The sequence below is a fragment of the Penicillium antarcticum genome (assembly GCF_028974205.1).
Source record: "Penicillium antarcticum strain IBT 31339 chromosome Unknown utg000009l_segment0_segment0, whole genome shotgun sequence".
Taxonomy (NCBI): domain Eukaryota; kingdom Fungi; phylum Ascomycota; class Eurotiomycetes; order Eurotiales; family Aspergillaceae; genus Penicillium; species Penicillium antarcticum.
In genome coordinates this window covers 799,779-823,719 of record NW_026695307.1, presented here as the reverse complement: position 1 = coordinate 823,719, position 23,941 = coordinate 799,779, and the positions used below count along the sequence as shown (strand labels likewise).

Sequence of the window (23,941 nt, the reverse complement as noted above, 5' to 3'; positions counted from 1 at the left end):
GAGAAGCTATACTGTATAACCAAATCACGGGAACCAAGCTTGGAAACGCCTCAGCTGGGGGCGTTCATCAGATGGCAGGCTGAAATTCTGTGAGGACCAATCAATCTCTAGAGTACTACTCTCTTACATGTTTGTTGGATGTCAAGGTTTTTTCGTAAAATGTCCAATTCGTATTCTGGTGCCCATTTTGAAGCGGTTGTCGGCGATACTCGGTAGCATATGCAAGTCCAGATCACTTTTACTATTATCCCTCGGGTATCAGATACATACTACTGGTATATCCATTTGACCGCGCTGTTGTTGTATCTTTCTTAGAACAAGTGACTTTGGGGTGAATGTGAAGCTATGGAGGTGATCCCAGTTTTGTATTTCACACCACCCCAGAATATATATCTTTGTTGATAATGACAACCAAGGCCCTGTAGAATTGGGCCCAAAAGCCAACTCATAGCACATGGACATTTTGCAAATCTATTTAGTAAGGCATGTTCTTAGATAGCACGACAAGCTAAATGAAGAATTTCAACTTGTTTACAATCTAGAATCTTATAGTTATTCACCGCCTTGCGGACTATTCTGCCGCATGTTAGCCCAGGGTCAAGCTACGCAGCTCGACATCTACTCCGCAATTGCAGCTTCTCCAGCAAAAACCACCCAAGTTCTTCAAGATGCCACCACCAAAGGCAGCCAAGGGTGAATACATCGAAACGGTACGTCAAACTTCGCCAACACCCCAGCTCCCAGCATCTCCCCAACCCGACCCCATACAATCCAATCTAACCAAAAATAACAGGACACAGGCAACAAAATCTCCCGCCGCTCCCAAATCCATGGCACACAACACATTATCCTAGGCGGAAAAACAGTCATCCAAGCTGAGGCCGTAATCCGCGGCGACCTCTTCCGCACGGCGTCAAGCGTCGCAGCCCAAGATCCAAAGAACCCAAGCACACCCCCACCAAACGCACCCAGTGTGGCAATCACCGTCGGTCGATACAGCTATATATCCAAGAGTGCGATTCTGCGTCCCCCGAGCCGTCTCCACCGTGGCATGCACTCGTTCTACCCGCTGAAGATTGGTGACCATGTCTTTGTTGGTGAAGGTGCTGTTGTCGAGGCTGCGTCGTTGGGGAACCATGTTCATGTTGGGAAGGGGGCTAATGTAGGTAGTATGGCTATTATTAAGGACTTTGCTTATGTTCTTGATGGGGCGGTTGTACCCCCTGGTATGGTTGTTCCTAGTTGGTGTGTTGTTGGTGGGCGGCCGGCTAGGATTGTTGGTGAGGTCGGGGAGGGATATGGGGTTGAGGGTGCTGAGGGTGGTATGGCGAGGGAGAGATATCGGGTTGTAGGTAGGCCGTGATTGTTGGATATGTTTATGTGCTTCTTGTGTTTTTGGTGTGCTCTGGCATACTGGTCTTTGTGATACCCCCTGCTGCTTTGTTGCATTTGCATAGTTTGAGATGATTGAATAATATCTATGGATATTCATTTGGTATTGAGGTCAAATGCAGGAACCAAGGTACATGATACAATTGGTTAACGCCCGAGCTCTAAGTAAATTAACGACTAGCCCATCTTGTCGACTTCGACTGCGCGTGTAAGCTGTGGCCCATCTCCTACAGGAAGACCGATTTCCTCGAATGCGAGATCATTGATCCAACGTCCATTAGGCCGGACAGGTTCGCCACGGGATAGCTTCGATGCAAGGTAGAGCCAGTTCAGGGCATTGCCCACGGTACTGACTTCATCGCAAACATGGTGGGTAGCATATTCCGACATACGGCCATACATCTCATCATCCGTCCACAGTTCAAACAGATGCTGTGCCACGGCATCAGTGTCCCCGACATCAACTAGGAAGCCGTTCTTCCCATTCTCGATCTGTAGTGGAATACCACCGGCACGCGTTGCAATCACAGGTTTGCCCTTGTGGATTGCCTCAGAGACTTTAACCTCGAACCCTTCGCGTGTTGATAGCTGCAGGGCGATGGATGCCTTGGACAAGATGGCATTTAAGACCTGATCGGATGGCCTGAGGCGCATCACGCATATCAGATGCCGGATGTCGGGAACATTGTTCTCAAGGTGGTCGATTACTTCGTCGTAAATGAGGGCCCCGTCGGGATCGTCTACCGACCCATGCCCGCAGATCAATAGCTTTGGGGGCACCAGGTCTGGCCGCTCCGATACCAGTCGGTGGTAGAACTTTTCGTAGGAGTCCAGCACATCGAAGATTCCCTTGGACGGATCAAATCTTGAGATTTGCACGATGTATGAGTCTTAACATGTGTTAGACAATAGTGCAGACATGACAAATGAAGAGTGACGCGGGCGTATTGTTCAACTGCTTACCCTCTGGGTATTGGATAGGCGCCATCGCCGCATTCCTGCACGCTGCATTAAAGACACGGCCATAGTGTGCCACATCCCAGTCCCGCATGTTCTTGTTCAGTCCATCCAGCCTACGCCACGTCAGCGAGATAAGGCACGGCTATCGGGTCATTTGTTCCTTACCAGTCGGTTGACGCAGGCATATATCCTACAGATTCTGGTGGTACATCCTGCGGCACAAAGGCGCTCACAGGGTGACTGATAAAGCAATCGGCGAGTTTGATCTGCTTCCATAAAAAGCCCCACGCTTCCGCCTGGGGAGTTCCAGCCTGGGCGACTAGGTCACTTCTAATCTGGATATGACTTCGAAATATGACTGGTCGATTTGGTGCTAGATCTTTGGCAATCGGTATCAGCCCGGGCATCTGTGGATCGTCGACGATGATCACATCTGCACCGCCGTCAGATGGAGCGAGAAGAGGCCCACCAGGGCGGGCCCAGTATCTTTTTGCGTTCTCTTCGATCCAACCTTGCAGCAGTTCCTTGTTCTCTGATGTCAGGCGTTCGTCCGGATGTGCAACACCTTGGAGGATGTTGTGATTTGTTTTTGTGACCCGAAAGACGCCGGGTCGTGGCTTCGGAACGTACCTATGCACGATCAGTATCTCAGTTGGAGATTGGGAATCGGTATAGGTACCATTTGATATCAGTGCCAAGAGAATGAGAAAGTCGCACGAGCGCATGCCGCATCAAAGCCACACCTCCACCCTGAGGCGTTGCGCTGAAAAATGCAATTTTCACCTCGCGTTCTTTCAAATCAGCGGTGTAATGTTCTAATGCTGACCAGTTTCGACTGGAAACAGTGTTCTTGAAATCGTCTAAGTCCGCTAAGCGCACATGAAAGGCTGTGTCTACTTCCACAAGACCGAGGAAGCCAACTTGTAACAAGGGAATATTTTCTGGTCCAAACAACCTCACACACTTGCGTGCCATAGATTCGGCTTGCTCATCAACGGCTTTTTGACCCCACGCACCTGCTGCAGACGGACCCCGAGCCTCGATCAACTGACCGACACTTACCCTCTCCGCCAAGGCCGATTCCGACAGAACCAATGGAATGATATCGAGTTCGGCCCAGAGACGAGAGCAGAGTACTGGACAGTGGTCGGCGACATGTTTAGGCATTGCCAAGCCGACAATCTTCTCTAGATATTCCTTGGAGTAGTGCTTCAACTCGGATATGATGAAGTCAGTTGCTTCTCGCGCACATGCCGGGCCATCTGTAAAGTCCTTCTCGATGAAATCCAGTAGATAGGTCGTGTCGCGAAGTGCAATTGCAATCAGTGATGTGTGATGATTTGAGAAATAGCTGGAGACACCCGCGTAAATGATCTATCATGAGTTAGTATTGGCATCTTCGTCGCCAGTATCAGCCACTCGTACATCAGATGGCGGTCCCAGCCAAGCATTGCGCTCAAACTGCAACGACAGCCGACGCTGCTGGGCCACTGAAGCGTGGCGCTCGAAACTGCGTTTATCGCATTTATTGTCTGGCATAGTGCTACATGGAGGAAATGAAGGAGGATGACATAGGACAAGATTCTACGGGTGACTTCATATGGTGACGTAGAAACCGCAGACATAACCACGGTAGCTACTTGCAACAATGACACGGGTCAAAATCAGCATCCTCCAGTATAACAATCAACACAGATCAACACATAACAACATGATCAACAGTATACAGTGGAACCCACGAGGTGCTGGTTTCACCTCGTGGGCTGAGTCAGCCAAGCCCCTTTTCCCCCGCCTCAGGGAAATTGGAGGCCGATCGGATCTCTTCTTCTTTTCCTCCATTCTTTGACACTGTCTCTTAAGCGAATTTCTATACTCAAGCCCAGTGCTCAGTTGCACTTACGCGGGTCCCAATTGTTGACATCCCGCTCTCTCAAATTCCTGATCTCCAAACACCGCTTCCAATCTCGCCAACATGGGTGGACAAGTATCCAAGATGATGGGGAAGATTTTTGGCACGAAGGAGATGCGTATCCTCATGCTGGGTCTAGATGCTGCTGGAAAGACAAGTATGATCCCAGACCCGTCTCAATTGAGACGCGGACAAATGTTGGCTAACACCTGTTCTCTCCCAGCTATTCTCTACAAACTTAAACTCAGCAACCAGGATGTGACTACCATTCCTACCGTCGGATTCAACGTCGAGAGCGTGACATACAAGAATGTCAAGTTCAATGTCTGGGATGTCGGTGGTCAGGACAAGATCCGACCCCTTTGGAGACACTACTACTCCGGTACACAAGGATTGATCTTCGTGGTTGATTCTAGCGACACGGCACGTATGGAGGAAGCTCGCTCGGAGCTGCACAAGATCATCAACGATCGCGAAATGAAGGATGCTTTGCTTCTCGTGTTTGCCAACAAGCAAGATATCGGTGGCCGTACGTATCGCGCATCTCTGATTGGATGTTCGATTCACTAACAATGTCTAGACTTGAGCCCCGAGGAAGTCACCCAGCAGCTTCAGTTGACCAAGCTCAAGGATAAGCTGTGGTACGTTGCACCCAGTGTCGCGACAGATGGCACAGGTATTTTCGAGGGACTGGTAAGTTATACTCTTCTTCTGTTTGTTTACAAGGTCTAACGTCATCGCAGGCCTGGCTCTCAAACAACGTCAAGACCCAACCCCAGAAATAAGATGCTCGTGGTGATCTCGAGAGGCGCTCCTGGAGCAGCTTCGTTGTACAACATCTCGCATTTCCTCTTCATGTCCGTGTTTGATGACAAGACGACGTAGCATTTGGGCTTTTATTTTCTTGATGTTTCCTTTGTGGCCTTTGTTATCTCGTTGCCTGTTTCATTGTCTTACCTTCACTTCTATGATATCCCCTCCGTTCTTATATGGGCTTGTTGGGTCCAATTTAATCTTTTAATCTTACCTTGCTTGATATCGGGCGATACCATTGTTTAGTCTGCCGGGGGTATTTGGAGAATTTGCGAGAGGAGAACTACAATTTGGTAGAAATGGACATGACATCCTTTTGACTAGCCATCTCGTCATTAGATCTGACGATTTAGTTCCCGCGGAGCCAAGCTCCGCTTGATCCATGGCCATGGATTACCTCGGGGCTACCCTTGATTGTATAGGTCAATGCCTATGGAGAATCCACTTGGAGAACACAATTATTAGCAACAAATGACACTGAACACCCGTGTCAATGTGACGACGGCGGAAATCTTTCCCATACAGATTACACTATAAGTAAGACCGCACACCAGCGCAGCCGCCAACAATACTAACCTAATGTTGAGAATCCTGTTGAAACAAACATCAACAAGATCGCCCGAAAAATTCCTCATTCACTATCTACATCTCACCATCCCACTGGAATCGAAATCGAACTCAAAACAAAAGCCATGCCCAACTACGAGAAAGGACAAAAGGTCAACTACAGACCCGTCGGTGGTATGATATATTTACCCTCTCGCCTCTCTTGTTCAATTGAATTAGAAGCATAAGCTGATAGACAGCATCACAGGCGCAGACTCCAAAACAAACAAAAGCGTCGGCATAATCCGCGATATCAGTACCAGCAACACAAACTTGACTGGCCGGTCTGTTTCTGCTTCGGATGATATGCCTCGGTATGAGATTGAGAATGTGAATACTCATAAGAGGTCGGCTATTAAGGAGTGTAACATTGACGGGCCGGCGGAGTAGGGGCGAGGCCATTGTTTCCTTAGTATCTAGATCAATGGAGTATGGTTCGAATTATCTAGATCCATGGAGTGTGGTTCGATATATCTAAATCTCATCCAATCTCATCGATTTTAGGAATGTAAACTGCTTTGACATTGACCCTTCCTAGAGAAAGATGAACGTAGCCTCTTGCCACGTCAAGGTATAAGGTATGATTTGCACGGCCATCTAGCGTCATTCGTGTCATGGGGACCTTGGGATGCTCTCTAAAGGCTTAAGACTGCCTTGCCCCTCTCTATCTGACTTGTTTAATCCCTCATTATCATCCGACATTCTTTTTCTCTACAAGCCAAGAGTCCATCCTACCCTATCAACACCCCATGATATGAAAGTTCAACCCGATCAATTCAAACGACGCTCGTTGACTATCCCAGAATAAAAACGTTAAGTGGGCATTCAAAAAGATAAATCATAACCTTCGTCCAGACCTCCCAAGAAAAACACGCTGCAAACCAAGAGGTCCCAACCCGATCACATATGTTGAAAAGCAACCGAGAATGCTAGACCCCCCCAGTCATGATGAAAAAGAGAAAAATGTACAAGAAACAAGTGTTGGGTAGGTCATCATACTAAAACAGCCTAAGCCTGGTTAGGCCAGATATCATTGGCGATATCGCGGACCAACTTGAGCTTGTTGATCATACCATCCCAGTCAATAGCATTACCTTCACGGTGCGAAGCAAATCCACACTGAGGACTAACACCAACCTGGTTAAGGGCAGCATCGAGAGAAATGTTGTTACCCTCAGCAATGAACTTGGCGGCATCAATGACACGGGTCTTCATCTCCTCCTTGTCCTCCATAGTAGCGAACTTGGATGTGACAACGCCCAGGATGACGTTCTTGTGCGTGGGTAGGAACTTGAGAGGCTCGAAGCCGCCGGCGCGGGGGGTGTCGTACTCTAGGTAGTAGGTGTGCACGTTCAGCTCTTGGAAGAGCTTGATGGCGATGCGGTCGTAGCCACCTTCGGAGAAGTGGCGGCTGCCGACGAAGTTGCCGCGGCACAGGTGGACACCGACGTGCAGGTCGGCTGGGATGTTGGCGACGATGTCATTGTATTGCTTGATATACTTCTCGAACATGTCGTCGGCGCTGTACACGTTCAGGAAGTCTTCCTTGAAGCCGTTCAGGAATTTGTCGGAGCAGAAGTCTGGAGTTTGTTAGTCTTTGGTGGGTTTAATGTTTGATGCATGGGATATATCTTACAGGCCAGGTTAGGGTCGTCGAACTGCACGTTGCGGCAGCCAGCGTCATACAGGATCTTCAGCTCGGCCTGGTAGGCCTTGGCGATGTCGCCGAAGTAGTCCTCATCGTTGGTGTACACGGACTTGGGGTAGGCTTTGCCCTCACGGTAGCGAAGGTGGTACCAGTTAGGGGCGGCGAGGGTGATCTTCAGGTTGCCGACCTCCTCGGCGGGAACCTGGCTGGCGAGGTACTTGAACTGGTCGATGTAGGTGCTGCCAACGTGCTTGATCTTGCCAGTACAGATGACACTCTCACCGGGCTTGTGGCCGGCCTCGAGGAAAGCAGCAATATCAGGGGCATAGGGACGGAAGTCGTCGACATCGACGTTGTTCACCTCCTCGAAGCCGTCAAGACCGGGGAAAAAAGTTCCCCAGAACACTATGACTGTTAGTTGTACTCGGCTGAAAATCTCTGGAGCTCTCACTGTGGCGGCGGTACTCGCCGTCGGACAAAGCAGCATATCCGAGCTTTTGCTGGGTTGCAACAATGTCCTTGACCTCCTTGTCCTCAACGGCAGTCAATTGAGACTCGGGGATCTTGCCGGCTTCAAAAGCGAGCTTGGTGTCCAAGAGCTCGTTGGGGCGCAAAAGCGAGCCAAGGTGCTCAGCGCGGAAAGGAGGACGCCGGTGAAGTTGAGGAGCCATGGTGAAGTATGAAATCAACTACTGACAGATGGTAAGTGATGATTCAACGTATGAATCAGATGGAACGTACCTGGGGATCTGAGACAGAGAATATCTGGAGAAGGAAGAAAGAATTCGGGGAGAGCCAGAAAAAGAGAGGGGCCGTTCATCCATTGCCAATTCATCCGTATACGGTTGCCCCACTGACCTGAGGCTCTCCACACTCCCTCGCCTATAAAACTTGGTCCATTTGATACTCCGACTCCGATCTCGCCGATCACTGGGATCTTTCGGAAATTTGAGCTCTTTGCCATTGCACATAGCACTTATAGATTGCCCCAGCATGCCGATATAGGAGCTCACTGCAATATACTCCAATGCGGGGACGTATTCAGAGCGTTTAGTTCTTGGCCTGGATATAGTGCACGGGCCACATGGGGGATTCCCGAACAAGCTTCTTGATAGTCCACTGCACCCGTTGGCTCTGTAACTCGACGCTACTTTACATATCCAATTCTTCTAATTCTCCAAATCTTTTGAAGCCCACCGTTGTAACATCTTGGAGAACATCCCCGGCTGAGTCACGGATGACAAAGAGCCAAGTGGAGGCCCCAGCAAAATCAAGTGGGGAAACCGGCACTTGACGTTGTTCGTCTTTCCCGACAACGTCTCGACTCTATAAGTGTCATGTGATGATGATATCCAGTGATGTCTGCTTTTTCCCCAGTAGAGCTCCTTCCCAATGAGCTCTGGGACCAGATCATAGGATATCTTGAAACAGAGCCACCGTCGGCAAGACGACTACATCATGCACCGAGTTTACAACTGACCGAGTCTCCAACAAAAGACCTCAAGCATCTGTCCCAATGTTCATCAGGCTTCCTCCAGCTCGTACGACCTCTGCTCTTCACACATGCTCGTTTGGAACTACATGATGAACCGGACTTCCACTCCTTCATGACTAAAGCAGACCTCACGCGACATGTTACCTCTATCATCATAGCAGTTGGAGAAGACAGTCCGGATCACCGAGCAGACCCATTCTGGTGGCGTCAGGTTCTCTGCTATCTGGATCCTGCTCATATCATGGTCTTAGCGCCGCCAACATTCATCGGTGAGACCATAGGCAGCCCGATCATGGATGGCCATAGCTGGGCATTCGATATCCCCCTCCAGATCCTAGATATGAAACGACAATGCAGATTTGACAGCTCGCACAAGTTACCAGACTTGAAATCGTGCACTAGTCTGCTACGAGCTCGTCCCTGGACCTCAATCACCTTCAATGAGTCATCTTCTTTAAAAGCATACAACCACTACGAATACTTTCTCTCCTGTGTCCCATCCATCCTCAGAGAATGGGGAATAATGCGCGGCGAAGGCCACAACATGCCGCTTCAACGGCCAAAGGATTTACCCCTGCTATTACATGGCCTAAGCACCTTCTCTTACACGGCCGTCTTCCCATTCTACAACCACGTGCAAATCGTACTCGATGCCGTCTTGAGAATGGGCTCTCTAAAGCGTCTTGATGTACAACTGGCGCCTGATCGAAATAATCATGTCACCGAGATTGAACAACGAGGCTCTATGGATGCCAATGATCCGTGGATGGAGCTTGCGACTTCATATTCTTTGATTGGGTTTACTGTCCGCCAAATGGGGAACTTGAAGGAGTTCAGATCGGGTGATTTACATGTGGAGGCTGTTCGGGATGATCTGCTTGCGAATTTGAACGATGTCATTGGTGACGGGGGCTGGGTGCATGATGGCCGTGGAATTTGGAAGCGTAACTAAGCTTGGTTGATTGCATTGTGATACCTACGTTCAATAATTTGGAAATATTGAATCTGAGCTATATACTTTAACCTGGCATTTTGTGATTACTTGTGATGTCAAAAGATGTTGCTACGTTATACATTGAGCCAAGAAGCGGTGGGTCTTGCGCTCCCGCACTTCATCTCTTCCTGCCATCCACCAGTCGTTGCTACGCGTAGTAGGTCCACCTAATGTCACGACTGATGGGAATAAAACGCAGACTTGTGAACAGGTAGCAATGACTTCTAACACGAGCGTTTATGCAGCGGAGCCTGCATTGCCAGTCCTGGCCGATTCCCTACTCCACCAGTCAGAATCGAGCACCAAAGAACCCGCTCCCCAAGCCAATATCCCTGCTGCAAATAACGACTGGAACCTAAGAGACGATTGGAAAAGAGGTATTCAAAAAGACAACAAAAGTGTCTTCCGCTGCGGCACAGTCCTCGGATTCTCCAGGTTACGAGGAAGAAGCGATGAAACACACGAATACATCGGCGAGGTATAACAGTTCCATCTCCAAACCCCAAATATCCACTGAAGCTAATAGACGCAAGATCCCCCGCTATCTGCTAATAGCTCATCTCCGAAATATAACCCAACACAAAGAGCCAAGCACATTCATAATCTACCCCGGCAACTTTGACGCCTTCGATCCGCAAAACCTCTACGACGATCTAACATTACCAAAAGACCAAGACCAGCAAGCCCTCTCAGAAAAAGAAGCAATCCAAAAAATGGACACAGTACAGCTCCTAGCAGTCTCAGATTTCCACGAAGCAGCACAAGCCATACGACAATATTCAGACGTGGTAGACTCACTCGAGCAAAAGCGTCAAGAAGCGCGAAATAATCCAAATAGCGTGAACCATTCATCCAGTTTTGATCCAATCATGCTACTAGTCGTTGGACTGGATTACCTCGTTGAAGGAATAATCCGCGCTTCGAATTCTGGGAAGGGCGTGGCTATGTTGACTGCCGCGCTGCGTTCTCTGACAACGTTTTCGAGGATTCATGAGTCTTTTCTGTCTATTGTTCTTGTGAACATGAATGGATTGGGACCGTACAACCCGGATTGGGGTGGCTCTCACTCTTATCTGAACGGGAATATGAACGTGAATACGAATTCCCGTGATGATAGTTCTAAAGCTCTCGACTATGCCATCCACTCCGCGTTTCATTCTGAGATTCGCTTGTTCCCGAATATGCTTATGAAAACACTGGATCAGGGGACTGATACGCATTTCCTTGTTTCAGATGTTCGACGAGCTCAGGTACTTGAGGTTATTAAGGATCGGGTTGGGGGAAGTCTTGGGAAATGGGGAGTTTGGAATGAACACCGGGAGATTTTGTATTAGTTACAAGAAGAGGGCATGTCTAGCTTGATGTATCTTGATGCAATCAATGCAAATATTCATGATCTTACAAGAATTATCCTGAGACAACAGATGCACCCCCTGGTGAGTAAAGTAAAAGCGCCGGTTAACATGCAATAGGCCCCAGACAAGGCATTAAGATATGCCCTCGCTGCCAACAAGAGCAGCAAAATATGATAACCCGCGAAAAGAAACAACTCCAGCCCCAACCTATGGATCTTTTGGTAAACCTCCCCTGCAGTGATAAAAAGGAAATAAAGCTTTTGTTGTCAAAGGCCAAGTAAAGGTGACCTTAGAAAGGAAAAAAAACGACCATCTCAGAGTGTGTTATCCTTCTCAGCCCATTTTCGCATAACACCCCTCTCAACGACAGATTTCGCCTCTTCCTCGCACTTGGCAAGATCCTGCGCTGCAGTCTCCTCTTCGAAAAGAATATCCTGCTGCTGAACCTTTATCCATTGCTTATGTCTCTCGCACCGCTTCTTGGTGCAGACGCCTTGCGTCAAGGCTGTAATGCTGGGGTCTGCTTCGCTGTCCATGGCTGTATCGCCGTCTGCATCAGTGGTAGAACGATAGCCTGCAGCCAAGGCTTCGACTGTACCCTCTGCCAGAGCCCTCTGTCCAGATTTCGAGAGTCGCCATTCGTCGAATTCCTGGTCGGACCAGGAAAGTCTCGAGTCGAAACCGCAGATATCTTTCCATCCGCCCTTTGGTTCGTGCTGTTTTAATCTTTCCACGATGCCTTTTGCTCGGGGGCGGAGGAGGGATACGAATGTTGAGCGTGCAGTGAGCATTTCTTTGCGGTGGATTAGTTCTTCGTGTTGTTTGCGGAGTTTTTCGATCTTGGCGATTTCGTCGGGTGAATATTCTGTGCCTTCGGCATAGACATCGACGCTTAACCATTTGCCGCTCTTTGACTGCGAGGCGCGGTTTTCATCGGTCGGGCTGGATTCTGTCTCGTCGGCTTCTGGTGGGGGGAGACGATTCGGTCTCCGAGAGTCCGGAATTCTTGTGTGGATGATACGCCCATGATGGCGGCTTTCAGGTCGCCGGCTGTGAGAATACCACCCATGCTACCCAGGTCTTCGAAGCGGCCCTTTGTCTGACCGGCCTTGGTCTTGAGCTGTTGGGTCTGCTGGCGCATGAACTCTCGGCCATGGTCATCAGAGCAGTATTTGCTCGGGTTGTTTCGCGTGACGCGCGCGGGTTTGCGGCATTCGACTAAACGGCACATTGGTTTCCATGTCGTGTATCCCTTGCCCTCACTTGCACACCTCGGGCCTGTTTCAGGGTTAGCTTTTATCATGCAAAACGTGGTGCGAATGACTTACAGATGTACCGATCGATCAGTTCAGCATCCCGAGGGTGCATGTTGACACATTTTCCATGGTACCAATCGTCACAATCGCCGTCGCATCCAATCATCCAAGTATGATTATCAGGTCGGCGGCAAACACAAAAGACTGCATTTTCGTCAAAGTCTTCATCATCATCTTCGGCGGCTGCCTTGGGTCCCTTCTTTCTAGACCTTTTCTTCTCTTCAGGTGCTGGCGAGCCTGCTATCGAAACGGACCCTTGTTTCTTTCCAGGAGTCTTGCTGGTCCGAGAGACTGGTGTATTGGAACGGCGCCCATCGACGCTGTCTGCGTCTGGGTCGGCCACCTTCCGCTTTTTTGGCGCAGGCTTCTTGGCAGTTCCTTTCTTCGCAGCGCTGCCTGCGGGCTTTTTGTTTGATAGCTTCACCGAGTTTGCTGGCGATGATCGGTCGGACGAGGATGCCCTCGACGTCAGCCCATGCTTCAAATCAGAGACTTTCTTCGATGTAGGCCAGTCATCTGGGCCATCAAGACCGACCGACTTGGTATCGAAGTCATCGTTGTCGGGGAATCTGTCCAAAGTAGAGCTTGTTGGTTCAGTTTTCACGGAAGGCAGAGCTGTATCTTGATTTGCGACTAGCGGAGCACTTTTGGCGGGGTCATAAGCTCCATCGTAGAGGTCAGCCCAGGTGTCTGCCTTTTCGGAGCTGCCGCTGCTGTTATGAGATACATCTCTGAAGAGGCGGTGGACCTTGTGAGATCTGATGATGCCAAAATACCCGCATTGTCGCCAACCAGCAATTCCCACGATTCGATCATCTCGGACGATAATGTTGCTTCGAATCAAGTCATTGTGTGTTAGGCACAGTTCCTCGTCCTTGCCTTTTTCTGTGAACAGGATATCTCGCTCGCGAGGTTCGATGGAGGGCGGTGTCTGGGAGTTGAGTGCGGACGATACGTAGGAGGGTTCGTTGGAGGGCGAGTCAATGGTACTGAGGACCTGTAAAATCTGACGACACTGATTCTTTAGGACATCAATCTGATTTGTGTCAAGATATCTCCATGCAACGTCCAGCGAAACTCCCGGAATTCGAGACTCAATTGTGACATTCCTCTCCTCGATCTTCCCGCAAAAATATGTCACAGGCACTGAAACACCGATTCCTCGTAGCGCATCCTCAGCCTTGCGCGCCGCAGATAACTCATTATCATTGGCGCAAGTGTATCTCTCCGACATATCACCATCTGCTAGCTGGCGGTCAACCCAAATGATTATACTACCAGCAGCGAATGCCTCCCTCGGTCCCGAAATGTGAAGCGAATGGTCCGGGGTACAATATTTCTGCGCAACGCCCTCCCAAAACGCGTTCACCTCCGGGTCGGGCTGATACCACTGCATGAAGCGAGGAATGAAATCAGTATCGCTCGGCGCATAGCGGCCGTATTGCGCACTTTGAGCGAGAAATGGGTCGTCATTGGGGATGCGATTAGGTCTTGTTTCGTAGGGATTTGGCGTTTGCGTGGGCGTCGCGGACCCGTTCATATGGTTTGCGCCGGCTGCCTTCATATCCGCCATGTTGGATTTGTCGAGTGGAATCCAGAAGCAGGATTGCGCGTTTCAAAAGATAGTTTGATTGACGCTGTAAATGCGCGTTTTGCGGATACTTGCGAACGTTTCGGCCGGGTAGGAAAAGGCGCGGGCAGAAAGCTAAACCGATACAAGTTTCGCAGAGAATGCTGGAGGCATTATGGAAATTGCATCGGGGATATAAAGTCTCGCGGTCTGTCTGTAGGTTTTGAAGATCACGAAATCTGCGGTTTTTGGGTGGTTGGGTGGGAAATTGTTCGGAGGACGTGTGTTGATGTCGGATTCTGGGGCGATCCCACTGTCGATCGGAGAGATCAGTCTGCTCCAATATCGTCGGGATGGTATGGTCTTGCTGGATATGAGATGTGAAGACCCGAAAAACACCTCTGGAATATGCAAATCCTTTGAACTGAGCTTGGATATATGACCTGTGACTTGAATCTGGAGAACATTATCGGAGTTGCGGAGCTCAGGGACTGAAAGCAAAGGCGGTGAGCACATCCCCGACACGCGACAGCGACTCATCTCGACCATGTACACATTCACACACTCACCAATCCTCTTAATTTGTTGCGTGAGGACAATGTACCACCTACGCTCCTTTGGCTAATAGGTATCTAACTGCCGAACCAAATACGGTCTCTGGGTATTCCTCTGGCGAATGTTTCTCTTCATTTGTTCACTTTTCGTTCATTCCCAGTGCGAAGGCAAACGTCTGATTTCTACTAGCAATGTTGCTACTAACTGTCCCCGTGACTCGGAACTTTGGTTAATTGACCAGAGTTAAGAAAAGTACCTGAACACCAATAGACTTCACGCTTACCAGAAACTCGGCCACGAACTTCCTCCAGAAGCCTCCTGCGGCGTGACGTCAAGTCTCGAGATGGGAACACTGGGACCAAGGGATACATTGCGCATGAGCCATCCCGTGCTCATGTCTCACAGTAGCCCCGGACTCATCAACGTTTCCGAGACGTGCCCTGGACCCCTTCCCGCTCCGCGATCGTTCGAAAGTTTTTGGCCCCATAAGCAATATACACGATTGGACGGGATGACACAGGGCGGGTCAGTGTATACTGTAAGCAACTACATCGCGATAGCCGACATGCAGGTCCTTGTCTCAGCTTTCTATTCTAAGCACGCTGACGGTTTGAGTGGCGTTGATGGGCTGTCCCCCACTGACACCGGTCAAACCAGGGCCATTGTCCCGGAAAAGCATATGTACCAACCCTTGTACAATCCTTGTACATCGCAACCTTGTTTCATTGTCGGTGTGTATGGTCTCAGCTCTACCTGTGGCCCGACGGAATGCCTGTGAAGCAACAGCCACAGTGGGCTCCGGGGGCTTGCAGATGAATTGGCCGCAGTACATATATTGGCCGGATTACAACAACACTTGATCCCCGTTGACCATCATTGACTGACCTTCCAACTGGCTTTATCACCCACAACCGGATCATACTCGGGCCCGATTATTGCAAGGCTGGGACTTGTCCTCCGCGCAGACCTACAGGGGCTCTGCCTTGCAACACTAGAATATTCAGGGCCGAATCGTCACTGTGGACACCGGGAAACTCTATAGTGACACCACCTTCAAGTGAGACAAGTTTAGCGAGTGGCGTTGCATTTTAAAAGCACAGTAATATCAGGGCACTTTCGCATGAACACCCCTGCCAAAGATATACACGATATCCACATGGTCTGAAATCTACAAGACCGGCAGCGTAACCATGGTATTTGTCTCCGGTACGGGGAACGGAGAATCCGAAGGAATTAGGATGTCTGCAGCGATCCATATAAACTGGTGATCAACCAAAACTATGCCTAGCATGGTATGTCGTGGTGGAGACAAAGTAAGATTCAGTGGGGGCGGAGACTTGGCAATTTGATACTATACATGTACCTGGCAATAGAAAGATATTGCTCTGAAACAGTGATCAGGATGGACTGAAATATTCCAGTCTGCTCCAATATGTGAACCCGACAGTATGGGGCGCTTACGGCTCATCTCTAGCGCAATGAACGTATGTTAGTCCCGATTAGGTATGCTCTACGACCGTTGCCCGGGACAAGAATAGCACTTTTACATGTAGTCCTGCCGCACAGAAGCCCCAGTAGTCATATGCCACACTCGAACCCTTGCATCCCTACAACGCGGTACACCCCAGGGCTGAGCATCCCATTGCTGATCAGTGCCAAGACCCAACCCGACACTAACGGAATCCGCCCGAGACCCTATACAGCTAAGCTCTCCTACGCCTCCACTTCCAGTGCTATTCGCCAACTGAAACGTTCAAAGAGCACAGGCAGTCTGCCAAAGACATTTGACTGTTGCCCAACTCCTGTGCAGTTGTCCTGCATTTCCCGCCAGTTTCCGGGATACGCCTCCAGTGGAGTGGCTCTAAAATGTGGACTGCATCGGAACTAACCCGATTTGGGAAAGGAAGGGCGAGAGTCGATTTCGTCACATTTTGGACTCGGTGAGATCAGACACAGCGACTCCAAAAACACCAGTTCACGTTCATTTTTATGCTATTACTGCATGACTCGAGCCGAACCGTCTCATCCGGCCTCTAATTTCGGCCCACACGTGTCGGCATAAATAGGCCACTATTCCAAACTTGTTTAGTTCGGTCAAAGTAGCTTAATCACCGGTGGGGAGAACCCCCTGCCCGTGGATCTTGTGTCTCACAATTCTGACTTTTCCGTTCTATATTCTCTACTCACGTCCTGAGAAGTCCTTTCTATCTGTCTCCGCCTTTTTATGTACGGACGTTGCGCTCGGTTCGCCGATCCACCCGTTTTTATCAATCTATCCCCAGCTGCCTTCTTTCCCTGGCTTGTTCCTATCTCCTCTCTAGAAATATGTCCAATCCAGATCAACCCAGCTCTAGCAATCAGGACTCAGGCAACATGCGGTGGCAATTCATCGACTCGTCTAACAATAGTCGGACCAATTTGACCCAGGTCAAGCGCCATGTTATGCAAGAATATATGCGCCAGAAGAAAGGCGGCAGTCGCCAGAGTGAAAGCGAAGAGGAAACTCCACAACCCAAACGGGGGCGACCGAAGAAGACTCGCGCTTCAAAGCGAAATATTGAAAAGAAGTCCAGGGCAGGCAGCAAGGAGAGGAAAAGCCCCGCCAAACAGGATGAGGCCCCACCGACAGAGGACGAAGACATTGAAGAAATCAACCGCAATACGTCTACTCAACCCATCACGTCAAATTCTCTGTTCAGTCAGGAGGAGGAAGTATTTTCATTCTTTCCTTTTCGACCCTCTCCAAAGCAATCTCATGCTGTCATCGCGCCACATGAATACTTTGACACATCCCCACAAAGCACTCGAAGCCATGGTCTAGATTTCAATAGCCTCCCCTCTTGGTCATCTGCGCCGACAACGCCGTATGAGCTCGTGCATTCACCGAAGACAATCATGAGTGCAGCTCGAACAGATCCATTCAACACTCTTCCTGTGGATTTGGATCTAGATGGGCAGAGATTATTTGATTTCTACGTGAACACCATGCCCGCGTGCTCCTACGGATCTCATTTCCGGTCGCCCAAAGCACACAATTGGTATACTGCCGTCTTTGTACCGGAAGGGATGAAAGGTGCCGTTGCTTTCCAAAATACCATCGTCGTTCATGCGGCAAATACATGGGCCTGGGTGCGCAACGAGAGCGAAACGGCAGATACACTTTTGCATCGAGATCGCGCTGTTACTATGCTTCGCGAGCACCTTTCCAACAATCCCCGTGACATCTCCGATGTCGCAATCATCTCGTGCCTCAGCGCCGCAGCCCTAGAAGACTTTGACCCAAGGCCAGGCCACAAGGAGATCAGCTGGGTCCACATGCGTGCTGCCCGCGAGATGATTAGAGCCCGGGGCGGCCCCGCTGCGTTTGCATATACCCGTCTAGGCAAGCTCATCAATTGGCAAGATTATATCCTGTCCGGGTATGAAACCCATGGACCAAGTTTCTTTTACGAATATGAGCGACCAGCTCCCATCGCCTCCGAACAACCCCACCAATCTACCCAAAACCTCCACTCGATGCCATCACCGCCATATTCTACCTCCTCCGCTCTCGACCTCTCACCGAGTCCGGAACCAAAAACCCAACCCACATTCCCACCTCCCACAACAATAACCCCAGTTGAAGAACTCAAGCTTCAATGCGAAGAGTTCCTTGACTTCCTTCGTCGCTGCGAACAACTCTCCTTATATCAACGTGACAATCCTGAATCATCTCATCTAACCCGCCAAACCGCCGTCCAAGAAGCATCCATCCTCCATCAAGTTCTCTCCGCACCCCCAGGTGCCCGTTTCACCTCCGTCGGAGACAGGAAACAAATGGTCGCCCGCATTACAGCGTTAATAATACTCAACGCCGCACTCTGGGACTATCGATATACGCCCGCCCGTGCAAGCATGTTCCTCAGCACACTCGAGAAAGCAATGATCGACAGCGAAGTAGGAATGAGCGGCTCCGTCGAAGCAATTCTTCAAATCCTATTGGAATGCAACGATGGCTGCGTACAGGTAACTTCAGCTGCTACGGTCGAAGATCTGCCCGACTTCTCACAATACGGACCGACGGCTCATTCGCCTGCTGACCGTCCGTGGTACGCTGGTCGCATGTTGAAGATTGGGAAGCGGTTGCGTGCTAAGTGCTGGTATCGAGTTAGCGATTTCTTGTTCTCATGCCTGACGTTGCAAGTGCGGGAGCCTTGTATGGCTCTTTGGGAGGCCGATCTTCGTCAGGAGATTCTTGATGCACCTTTGACCAGTTATCTTATGCGCTCATTGATTGAGTGATTATACTACGGTCTTTTCCTTTCATCTATATTATATGCATGGCTGTGTGTCTGGAAAGCATTGCCATATGGTCTAAGATCGGTTTGGAAATTTGGGGATATTTCGGGTTTATTTTGACACTCCTCGTATACGACAAGGGTTTCTTTATATGCCTTCCATATTATTATCGACGGTACCCTTTTAATGATTGATGATATGGGAATCATGTGAGATACAAAATCACTTTCTGATTTCTTAAGCGCCATTTACTGTCGTACGACGTCTGTAAATGAAATATCAACAACATGATATCCACCAACACTCATTGCATCACATCCTTCATAACATCACCAATAGCCTCAGCACCCCCACCGCCTCCTAACAACTTCTCATTCTTAGCCTGAATAACAATACGCCGATAAGTCGTCAAAGCAGGAACCCCATTATCTTTCACCTCCAAAATAAGATGTAGCAACTGGCCCGTAGCAATAGCCTCACGACTAATAAGCTCAACACAACACTTCCCAGGAGGAGGCATCTGAACCTCAACAACACTCCCAGCCTCATTCAAAGGCTTAACCCCGAGTTCCCCAACCTCATACTTCACAGCCCACTGAGTCGCACTCGGCTCCTTATACTGATACCACTTGAACGTAAGCGAATCCTCAGGGTCAGGATCATAAGAAGCGGAAGCATCAAGCCGGAACACCGCCCCAGCCTCAACCTCCAGCTCCAGCGGCGCAGGGCCAGAAGTCCTATTAACAATCGCCACAGGATGATGATTCGCATCCCTCAAGTCAGAAGAAAGAGACCACTGCATCCTAGCCGCAAAATCAACCTGGAACGCCTCCCTCCAGCGCCAGATAGTCGCATGATTAGACTGAAAGCTCCGCCCATCGAGTCCAACGACCTCATCAGCAGTGTCACTATAATGCCCACTCACCCCAGACCCACCACCATGCGTAGAAACATACCTCCCACCCCATCCCCCAAACCCAGGCTTTTCAGGCACCCCAAGCCCATTCTGAATGAGATAAAGAAACGTAGGCGTGTCCCCCTCTGGAATAAACATAAAGTCAGGATAACAACCCCCAAACACCCCAATCTGAATATTCTCCTTAATCCACCCGGCACTAATCATCCTCGGATCAGGACCCCCCTTATCAAACCCATACCACCCATCCCCCGAAATTCCCGTCCAAGTCGCATTCCCATATTGGTTCCAGCCGTGCACAGAACAGATGTAGAATAGATCTGGGTAGGTCGTTCTTATCCAGAGACCTGTGTCATCCTGATCGGAGATGGCGTAGATGCGGAGCTTAGCGCGCAGCTTTGCGGAGTCTTCTGGGCTGTGGGTTTTGCTTAGGTGCAATAGGGCGGAGGCTAGCACGTTTGTTCCACCCCAGCAGAGGATCCAGAGCGGGTCGTTCTTTGTATCGTTTTCTTGGGTTGTTATGCGCTCTAGCAGGGCTTGTGCGCCTTCGCTCAGGGCAACGGTGTCGCCTACGGCTGTCATGCCGTAGCTCTGTGGTTGGGGTTTGATTAGAGGAATTCAGACTTTTTGGGAGGTTGTGAGGTGGGACGGTACCTCTGCACCCTTTTTAATGAGGGATCTTAGGTGGTCCGCTGTTGGGTATGGATCGTCTGGATGGGCGTGGGCATTGAGGTTTTCCACTACTTTCTCGTAGCCGTCGACTATCTTGTGCATGTCCTGTGGACAGACTTTGTTTTTCATCCATGTTGATGTACAGGCGGTAAGACCCTCGGTGCGGAGCTGATTTGAGTACAGTAGGTAGCGGACTAGTGACTCTGCGTCGTCTGGTTCGTTTGAGATGTCGCTGAGGATGAATACGCGGGGTTTGGAGGGGAAGGATTGGAGTTTGTCTTGAGATACCATGGCTGTGGTCGGTGACGGGAAAGAATAAGAATCTGCTCGTCGGATTTTGGTCACTACTTATTCATTGTTTCCAGACGGCTTCGTCCGGGGAAAGCCCAAAATAGTAATTGTAGCCACTTCGGCCTCGTGCGGAGAACGTGGGGAATTGCCGAAGTTCAGCCGGTTCAAAGCAGCAGCTGTAACCGCCACTAAGCCAAATCATTTCTCCTGGGTTTGGCTTCTTGGTTTGGTGTATGAATGGGAATCATTAGCGAGGTTAATTCTAGTTCCATGGAGGTTGTTTAGCGTGGTTCTGTTTATCAAATCCACATCATGTATATGTATCCAGGAAGTTGCTAGTAAATGTTATCGCTCGAAATATTATTCAGTTCCAAGAAACTACTCTTCAAATTTGTCAATTAACGCTCAGGTAGCTATAAATTATTTAGTAAAGCTCGTTAAATCTGAACGTTGACCAACCTAGCCATAGTATTCGAAGTACACGCACTTACCTACTTACAGGCTCTACTCTGTCTACGCAGTGTAGTGGGGGAGCTGCTTACTGCGTGGATTAGCGGTGTATCGGATGACTCAGGCTTTTGTGATATACAAAACTTCCTACTAGTAGGATAGCAACTTAGACACACCCTCTTCTTCACTACCACCTCTATGTGCTCTCCTCTCTTATATTCCTACTACCCCTAGTGGCCGACCTGGTTCGCAGACAGACAGGCAGGGTCGGGTTCCCCTCCGTATTTCCCTCTTCGGTAGTTGTTTTATAGCTTTTATCCTGGAAGTTCTGGGCTTCACATGTGGAATAATACCCTGCCTGTGGTCCCATTTTGAGCTATTTACAGTTCATCGGACCGCTTCAGTCTTACCCTAAGGCAGCATTCTACTGTTCTAAGGCTGACCTGAAAAAGACAAGGCACAGACATCCCTGTACTCATTTCAATTGTGCTCACTTCAATGAATGATGTAAGTGTGTAGCATTGGCAATATGTTACATATAAAATGCAAGGCTACGTGATATTAATACTCGCTGCAAGGACTCTATCATGGAGTTGCCCGATCTGGTCTTTCAACATCTTGTGTGCTTGATACTGTTTTTTGATAGCGCGATTGGCCGCTCAATATCTCTCAGCTAAATTGGTATTAAGCATTATCCTGATGATTTATCTATTCTCTCGATCAGGAAGCACCTCGCCAAGGACTACAAAATGAGATTTTACTACTTGATTACAGGTCGCCCGTCGGGCCACAGCCTGTAATTTGACGTTGCTAGAATTATGAACGGAACAATGATCCTTTGACGGGGCAGTTAAGAGATTGTAATGGTACCAGGTCTCATGTATTTCCTATGATATCTTACAACCAGCAAAAAAACTTGCAACAGCTTCTCACCAAGCAGAGAAGAATGTTGAGTGTCTTTGCATATACTTGTTTCATTTAGAGTTTCCGCTGCTTTTTGATACCCCTTACAGCTACCCAGTTCCAGGGATACGGGAGGGGATCTACTGTATATGAGTCTAGTAGCGATTGACTCCACCTAAAAAGATCTCCGTATATTGGCGTGTGATTTTACACCCCCTGTATCGAGGCGAGTTATCTGCAAGGATATTTGTTGAGCTTTCTGCAAGACGCAGCTCATGATTCAGGAAAGTTATCCTCGCTTTTGGTGCAGTCAAAATCCCAGCGGTGGGCGAGAAGGCTCGGCAATACTGCAGATTGACAAAATTTTCTCGTCTGAAATCCTGACTACTCCTATTCACTCGATTTCCAGTCTAATCATCTCTCTCCGGGTATATTTTCCCAGACATGAAGCAAGATCAGGAAGCATACGCAAGGTAGTATCTAGACCTCCAACGGTCATAACACACATGAAAATTGTCCTTTCCTGTTGATTTTATCTTATATGCATTAATGTAGTTGTCTATTGCCTTTTTAACGATCCCATCATCTGGGCTTACTGTCTCAGTCGCCAGAAACATTCTTCTCTTGCCCTACAACCCAAAGACAAGACTTTGACAAAAAACTAGTGCCCACAATGGCTAACCAGACTCCGCGTCATTTCACTGTGGTGATTGTTGGCAGTGGAATTGCAGGGATTAGTCTAGCCCGGGCCTTGGCACACGAAGGCATCCATTCCATCGTCTTGGAGAAAAGAAGCCAAGCTGCTGCAATTGGTGGAGGTGCTTCGATAGGCATCTTCCCTAATGGAGCCAAATGGCTGGATGAACTCGGGTTATTTGACGAAATCCTTCGTTCGTCCGATCCTATCCTGAAATCGTATCTCTGGAGTGATGACGCTCTTCTTTCTCGTCGGAATTATCCTCGGACTGTTTTCTGCAGGTATGTACCCGGGCACATGAATGGATTTGACTTACTATGTTAGGCTTGGTTATCCCATTTTGTTCATCCAGAGACACATGCTCCTTGGAACATTGCATCACGGTCTCCCCAAGAGGTTCATTCAGGTAGTATACGAGAATGAGGTCATCTCCATTGAGCAAATGACAGAGATAGTCAGTATTACATGCGATGACGGATCAGTTCTCTTTGGCTCATTGGTGGTTGGCGCCGATGGAATGGGCAGCATCGTTCAAGGGAAAATCAAGGAACATGACCAGTCAGAGAATTGTAAGCTATGTAAGTGAGACTGCACTCGAAACCGGTCCTTTGTGTTACGCGATTGTCATAGTCAACCCCCCTGTCGAGTTCTCGTGCATTTACGGCGTCTCAAAATTTACCGAAAACTTCACGAAAGATACACTGCATCAATCATACAACTGGGGGTATTCCGTGACGGCTGTGAATAACCGTGATGAGACATACTGGTGTGTTTATCTTAAAGACAACACAAGTACTGTATCCTCTAATGTCAAAACACACGAGCCACTGGAGACATTGTTACAGCCCATTCTGTTCAAGGACTTTGCATGCGGTACAAATCTGTCAGAGCTCCTAGCAACTGCAACCGCTCGCTGTCATTTTCCTTTGAAGGAAAGATTGAGTACTAAATGGTCTCATGGTCGCTTGGTATCTATAGGTGACGCCGTACATAAAGTGAGTGCTTCCTCAAATAGCTAAGGGAGGTTGCTCATTTCTCTGGATGGTCCCAAACCTGGGGCAAGGAGGCAACATGGCAATTGAAGACGCGACAACTCTAGCGAGCTGTCTTGCAGATCTGAC

At 49.1% G+C, this 23,941-nt stretch overlaps 11 protein-coding genes across 11 annotated transcripts; 7 read left to right on the top strand and 4 right to left on the bottom strand.

The window, feature by feature from the left end:
• Positions 1–668: 668 nt before the first annotated feature.
• On the top strand, positions 669–1,363 carry N7508_008669 (dynactin subunit 5; the record flags this gene model as incomplete). Its single annotated transcript, XM_058466732.1, has 2 exons — positions 669–710; positions 794–1,363. 2 exons carry the CDS (start codon positions 669–671, stop codon positions 1,361–1,363), a joined length of 612 nt encoding a protein of 203 aa, XP_058314578.1.
• Positions 1,364–1,569: 206 nt separating this feature from the next.
• On the bottom strand, positions 1,570–3,891 carry ccg9 (putative trehalose synthase (Ccg-9); the record flags this gene model as incomplete). The annotated part of the gene is made up of 5 exons (XM_058466731.1): positions 1,570–2,282; positions 2,356–2,465; positions 2,518–2,982; positions 3,032–3,726; positions 3,778–3,891. 5 exons carry the CDS (start codon positions 3,889–3,891, stop codon positions 1,570–1,572), a joined length of 2,097 nt encoding a protein of 698 aa, XP_058314577.1.
• Positions 3,892–4,324: 433 nt separating this feature from the next.
• On the top strand, positions 4,325–5,046 carry N7508_008667 (ADP-ribosylation factor family protein; the record flags this gene model as incomplete). Its single annotated transcript, XM_058466730.1, has 4 exons — positions 4,325–4,418; positions 4,485–4,790; positions 4,842–4,954; positions 5,005–5,046. 4 exons carry the CDS (start codon positions 4,325–4,327, stop codon positions 5,044–5,046), a joined length of 555 nt encoding a protein of 184 aa, XP_058314576.1.
• Positions 5,047–5,766: 720 nt separating this feature from the next.
• N7508_008666 (hypervirulence associated TUDOR domain-containing protein) lies at positions 5,767–6,070 on the top strand (the record flags this gene model as incomplete). The annotated part of the gene is made up of 2 exons (XM_058466729.1): positions 5,767–5,815; positions 5,877–6,070. The coding sequence occupies 2 exons, from the start codon at positions 5,767–5,769 to the stop codon at positions 6,068–6,070; spliced, it is 243 nt and encodes an 80-aa protein (XP_058314575.1).
• Positions 6,071–6,688: 618 nt separating this feature from the next.
• Positions 6,689–7,999, bottom strand: N7508_008665 (cobalamin-independent methionine synthase II family protein; the record flags this gene model as incomplete). Its single annotated transcript, XM_058466728.1, has 3 exons — positions 6,689–7,260; positions 7,317–7,733; positions 7,780–7,999. The coding sequence occupies 3 exons, from the start codon at positions 7,997–7,999 to the stop codon at positions 6,689–6,691; spliced, it is 1,209 nt and encodes a 402-aa protein (XP_058314574.1).
• A 687-nt stretch (positions 8,000–8,686) lies between these two features.
• On the top strand, positions 8,687–9,775 carry N7508_008664 (F-box domain protein; the record flags this gene model as incomplete). The annotated part of the gene is made up of 1 exon (XM_058466727.1): positions 8,687–9,775. The coding sequence occupies one exon, from the start codon at positions 8,687–8,689 to the stop codon at positions 9,773–9,775; it is 1,089 nt and encodes a 362-aa protein (XP_058314573.1).
• A 259-nt stretch (positions 9,776–10,034) lies between these two features.
• Positions 10,035–11,151, top strand: N7508_008663 (uncharacterized protein; the record flags this gene model as incomplete). Its single annotated transcript, XM_058466726.1, has 2 exons — positions 10,035–10,295; positions 10,351–11,151. 2 exons carry the CDS (start codon positions 10,035–10,037, stop codon positions 11,149–11,151), a joined length of 1,062 nt encoding a protein of 353 aa, XP_058314572.1.
• Positions 11,152–11,486: 335 nt separating this feature from the next.
• N7508_008662 (putative PHD transcription factor) lies at positions 11,487–14,061 on the bottom strand (the record flags this gene model as incomplete). Its single annotated transcript, XM_058466725.1, has 3 exons — positions 11,487–12,086; positions 12,152–12,450; positions 12,501–14,061. 3 exons carry the CDS (start codon positions 14,059–14,061, stop codon positions 11,487–11,489), a joined length of 2,460 nt encoding a protein of 819 aa, XP_058314571.1.
• A 2,877-nt stretch (positions 14,062–16,938) lies between these two features.
• Positions 16,939–18,894, top strand: N7508_008661 (sigma-70 region 2 family protein; the record flags this gene model as incomplete). Its single annotated transcript, XM_058466724.1, has 1 exon — positions 16,939–18,894. One exon carries the CDS (start codon positions 16,939–16,941, stop codon positions 18,892–18,894), a length of 1,956 nt encoding a protein of 651 aa, XP_058314570.1.
• Positions 18,895–19,195: 301 nt separating this feature from the next.
• N7508_008660 (DUF1593 domain-containing protein) lies at positions 19,196–20,770 on the bottom strand (the record flags this gene model as incomplete). The annotated part of the gene is made up of 2 exons (XM_058466723.1): positions 19,196–20,398; positions 20,462–20,770. The coding sequence occupies 2 exons, from the start codon at positions 20,768–20,770 to the stop codon at positions 19,196–19,198; spliced, it is 1,512 nt and encodes a 503-aa protein (XP_058314569.1).
• A 2,026-nt stretch (positions 20,771–22,796) lies between these two features.
• N7508_008659 (FAD-dependent oxidoreductase) lies at positions 22,797–23,919 on the top strand (the record flags this gene model as incomplete). Its single annotated transcript, XM_058466722.1, has 4 exons — positions 22,797–23,101; positions 23,145–23,389; positions 23,451–23,815; positions 23,836–23,919. 4 exons carry the CDS (start codon positions 22,797–22,799, stop codon positions 23,917–23,919), a joined length of 999 nt encoding a protein of 332 aa, XP_058314568.1.
• Positions 23,920–23,941: the final 22 nt, after the last annotated feature.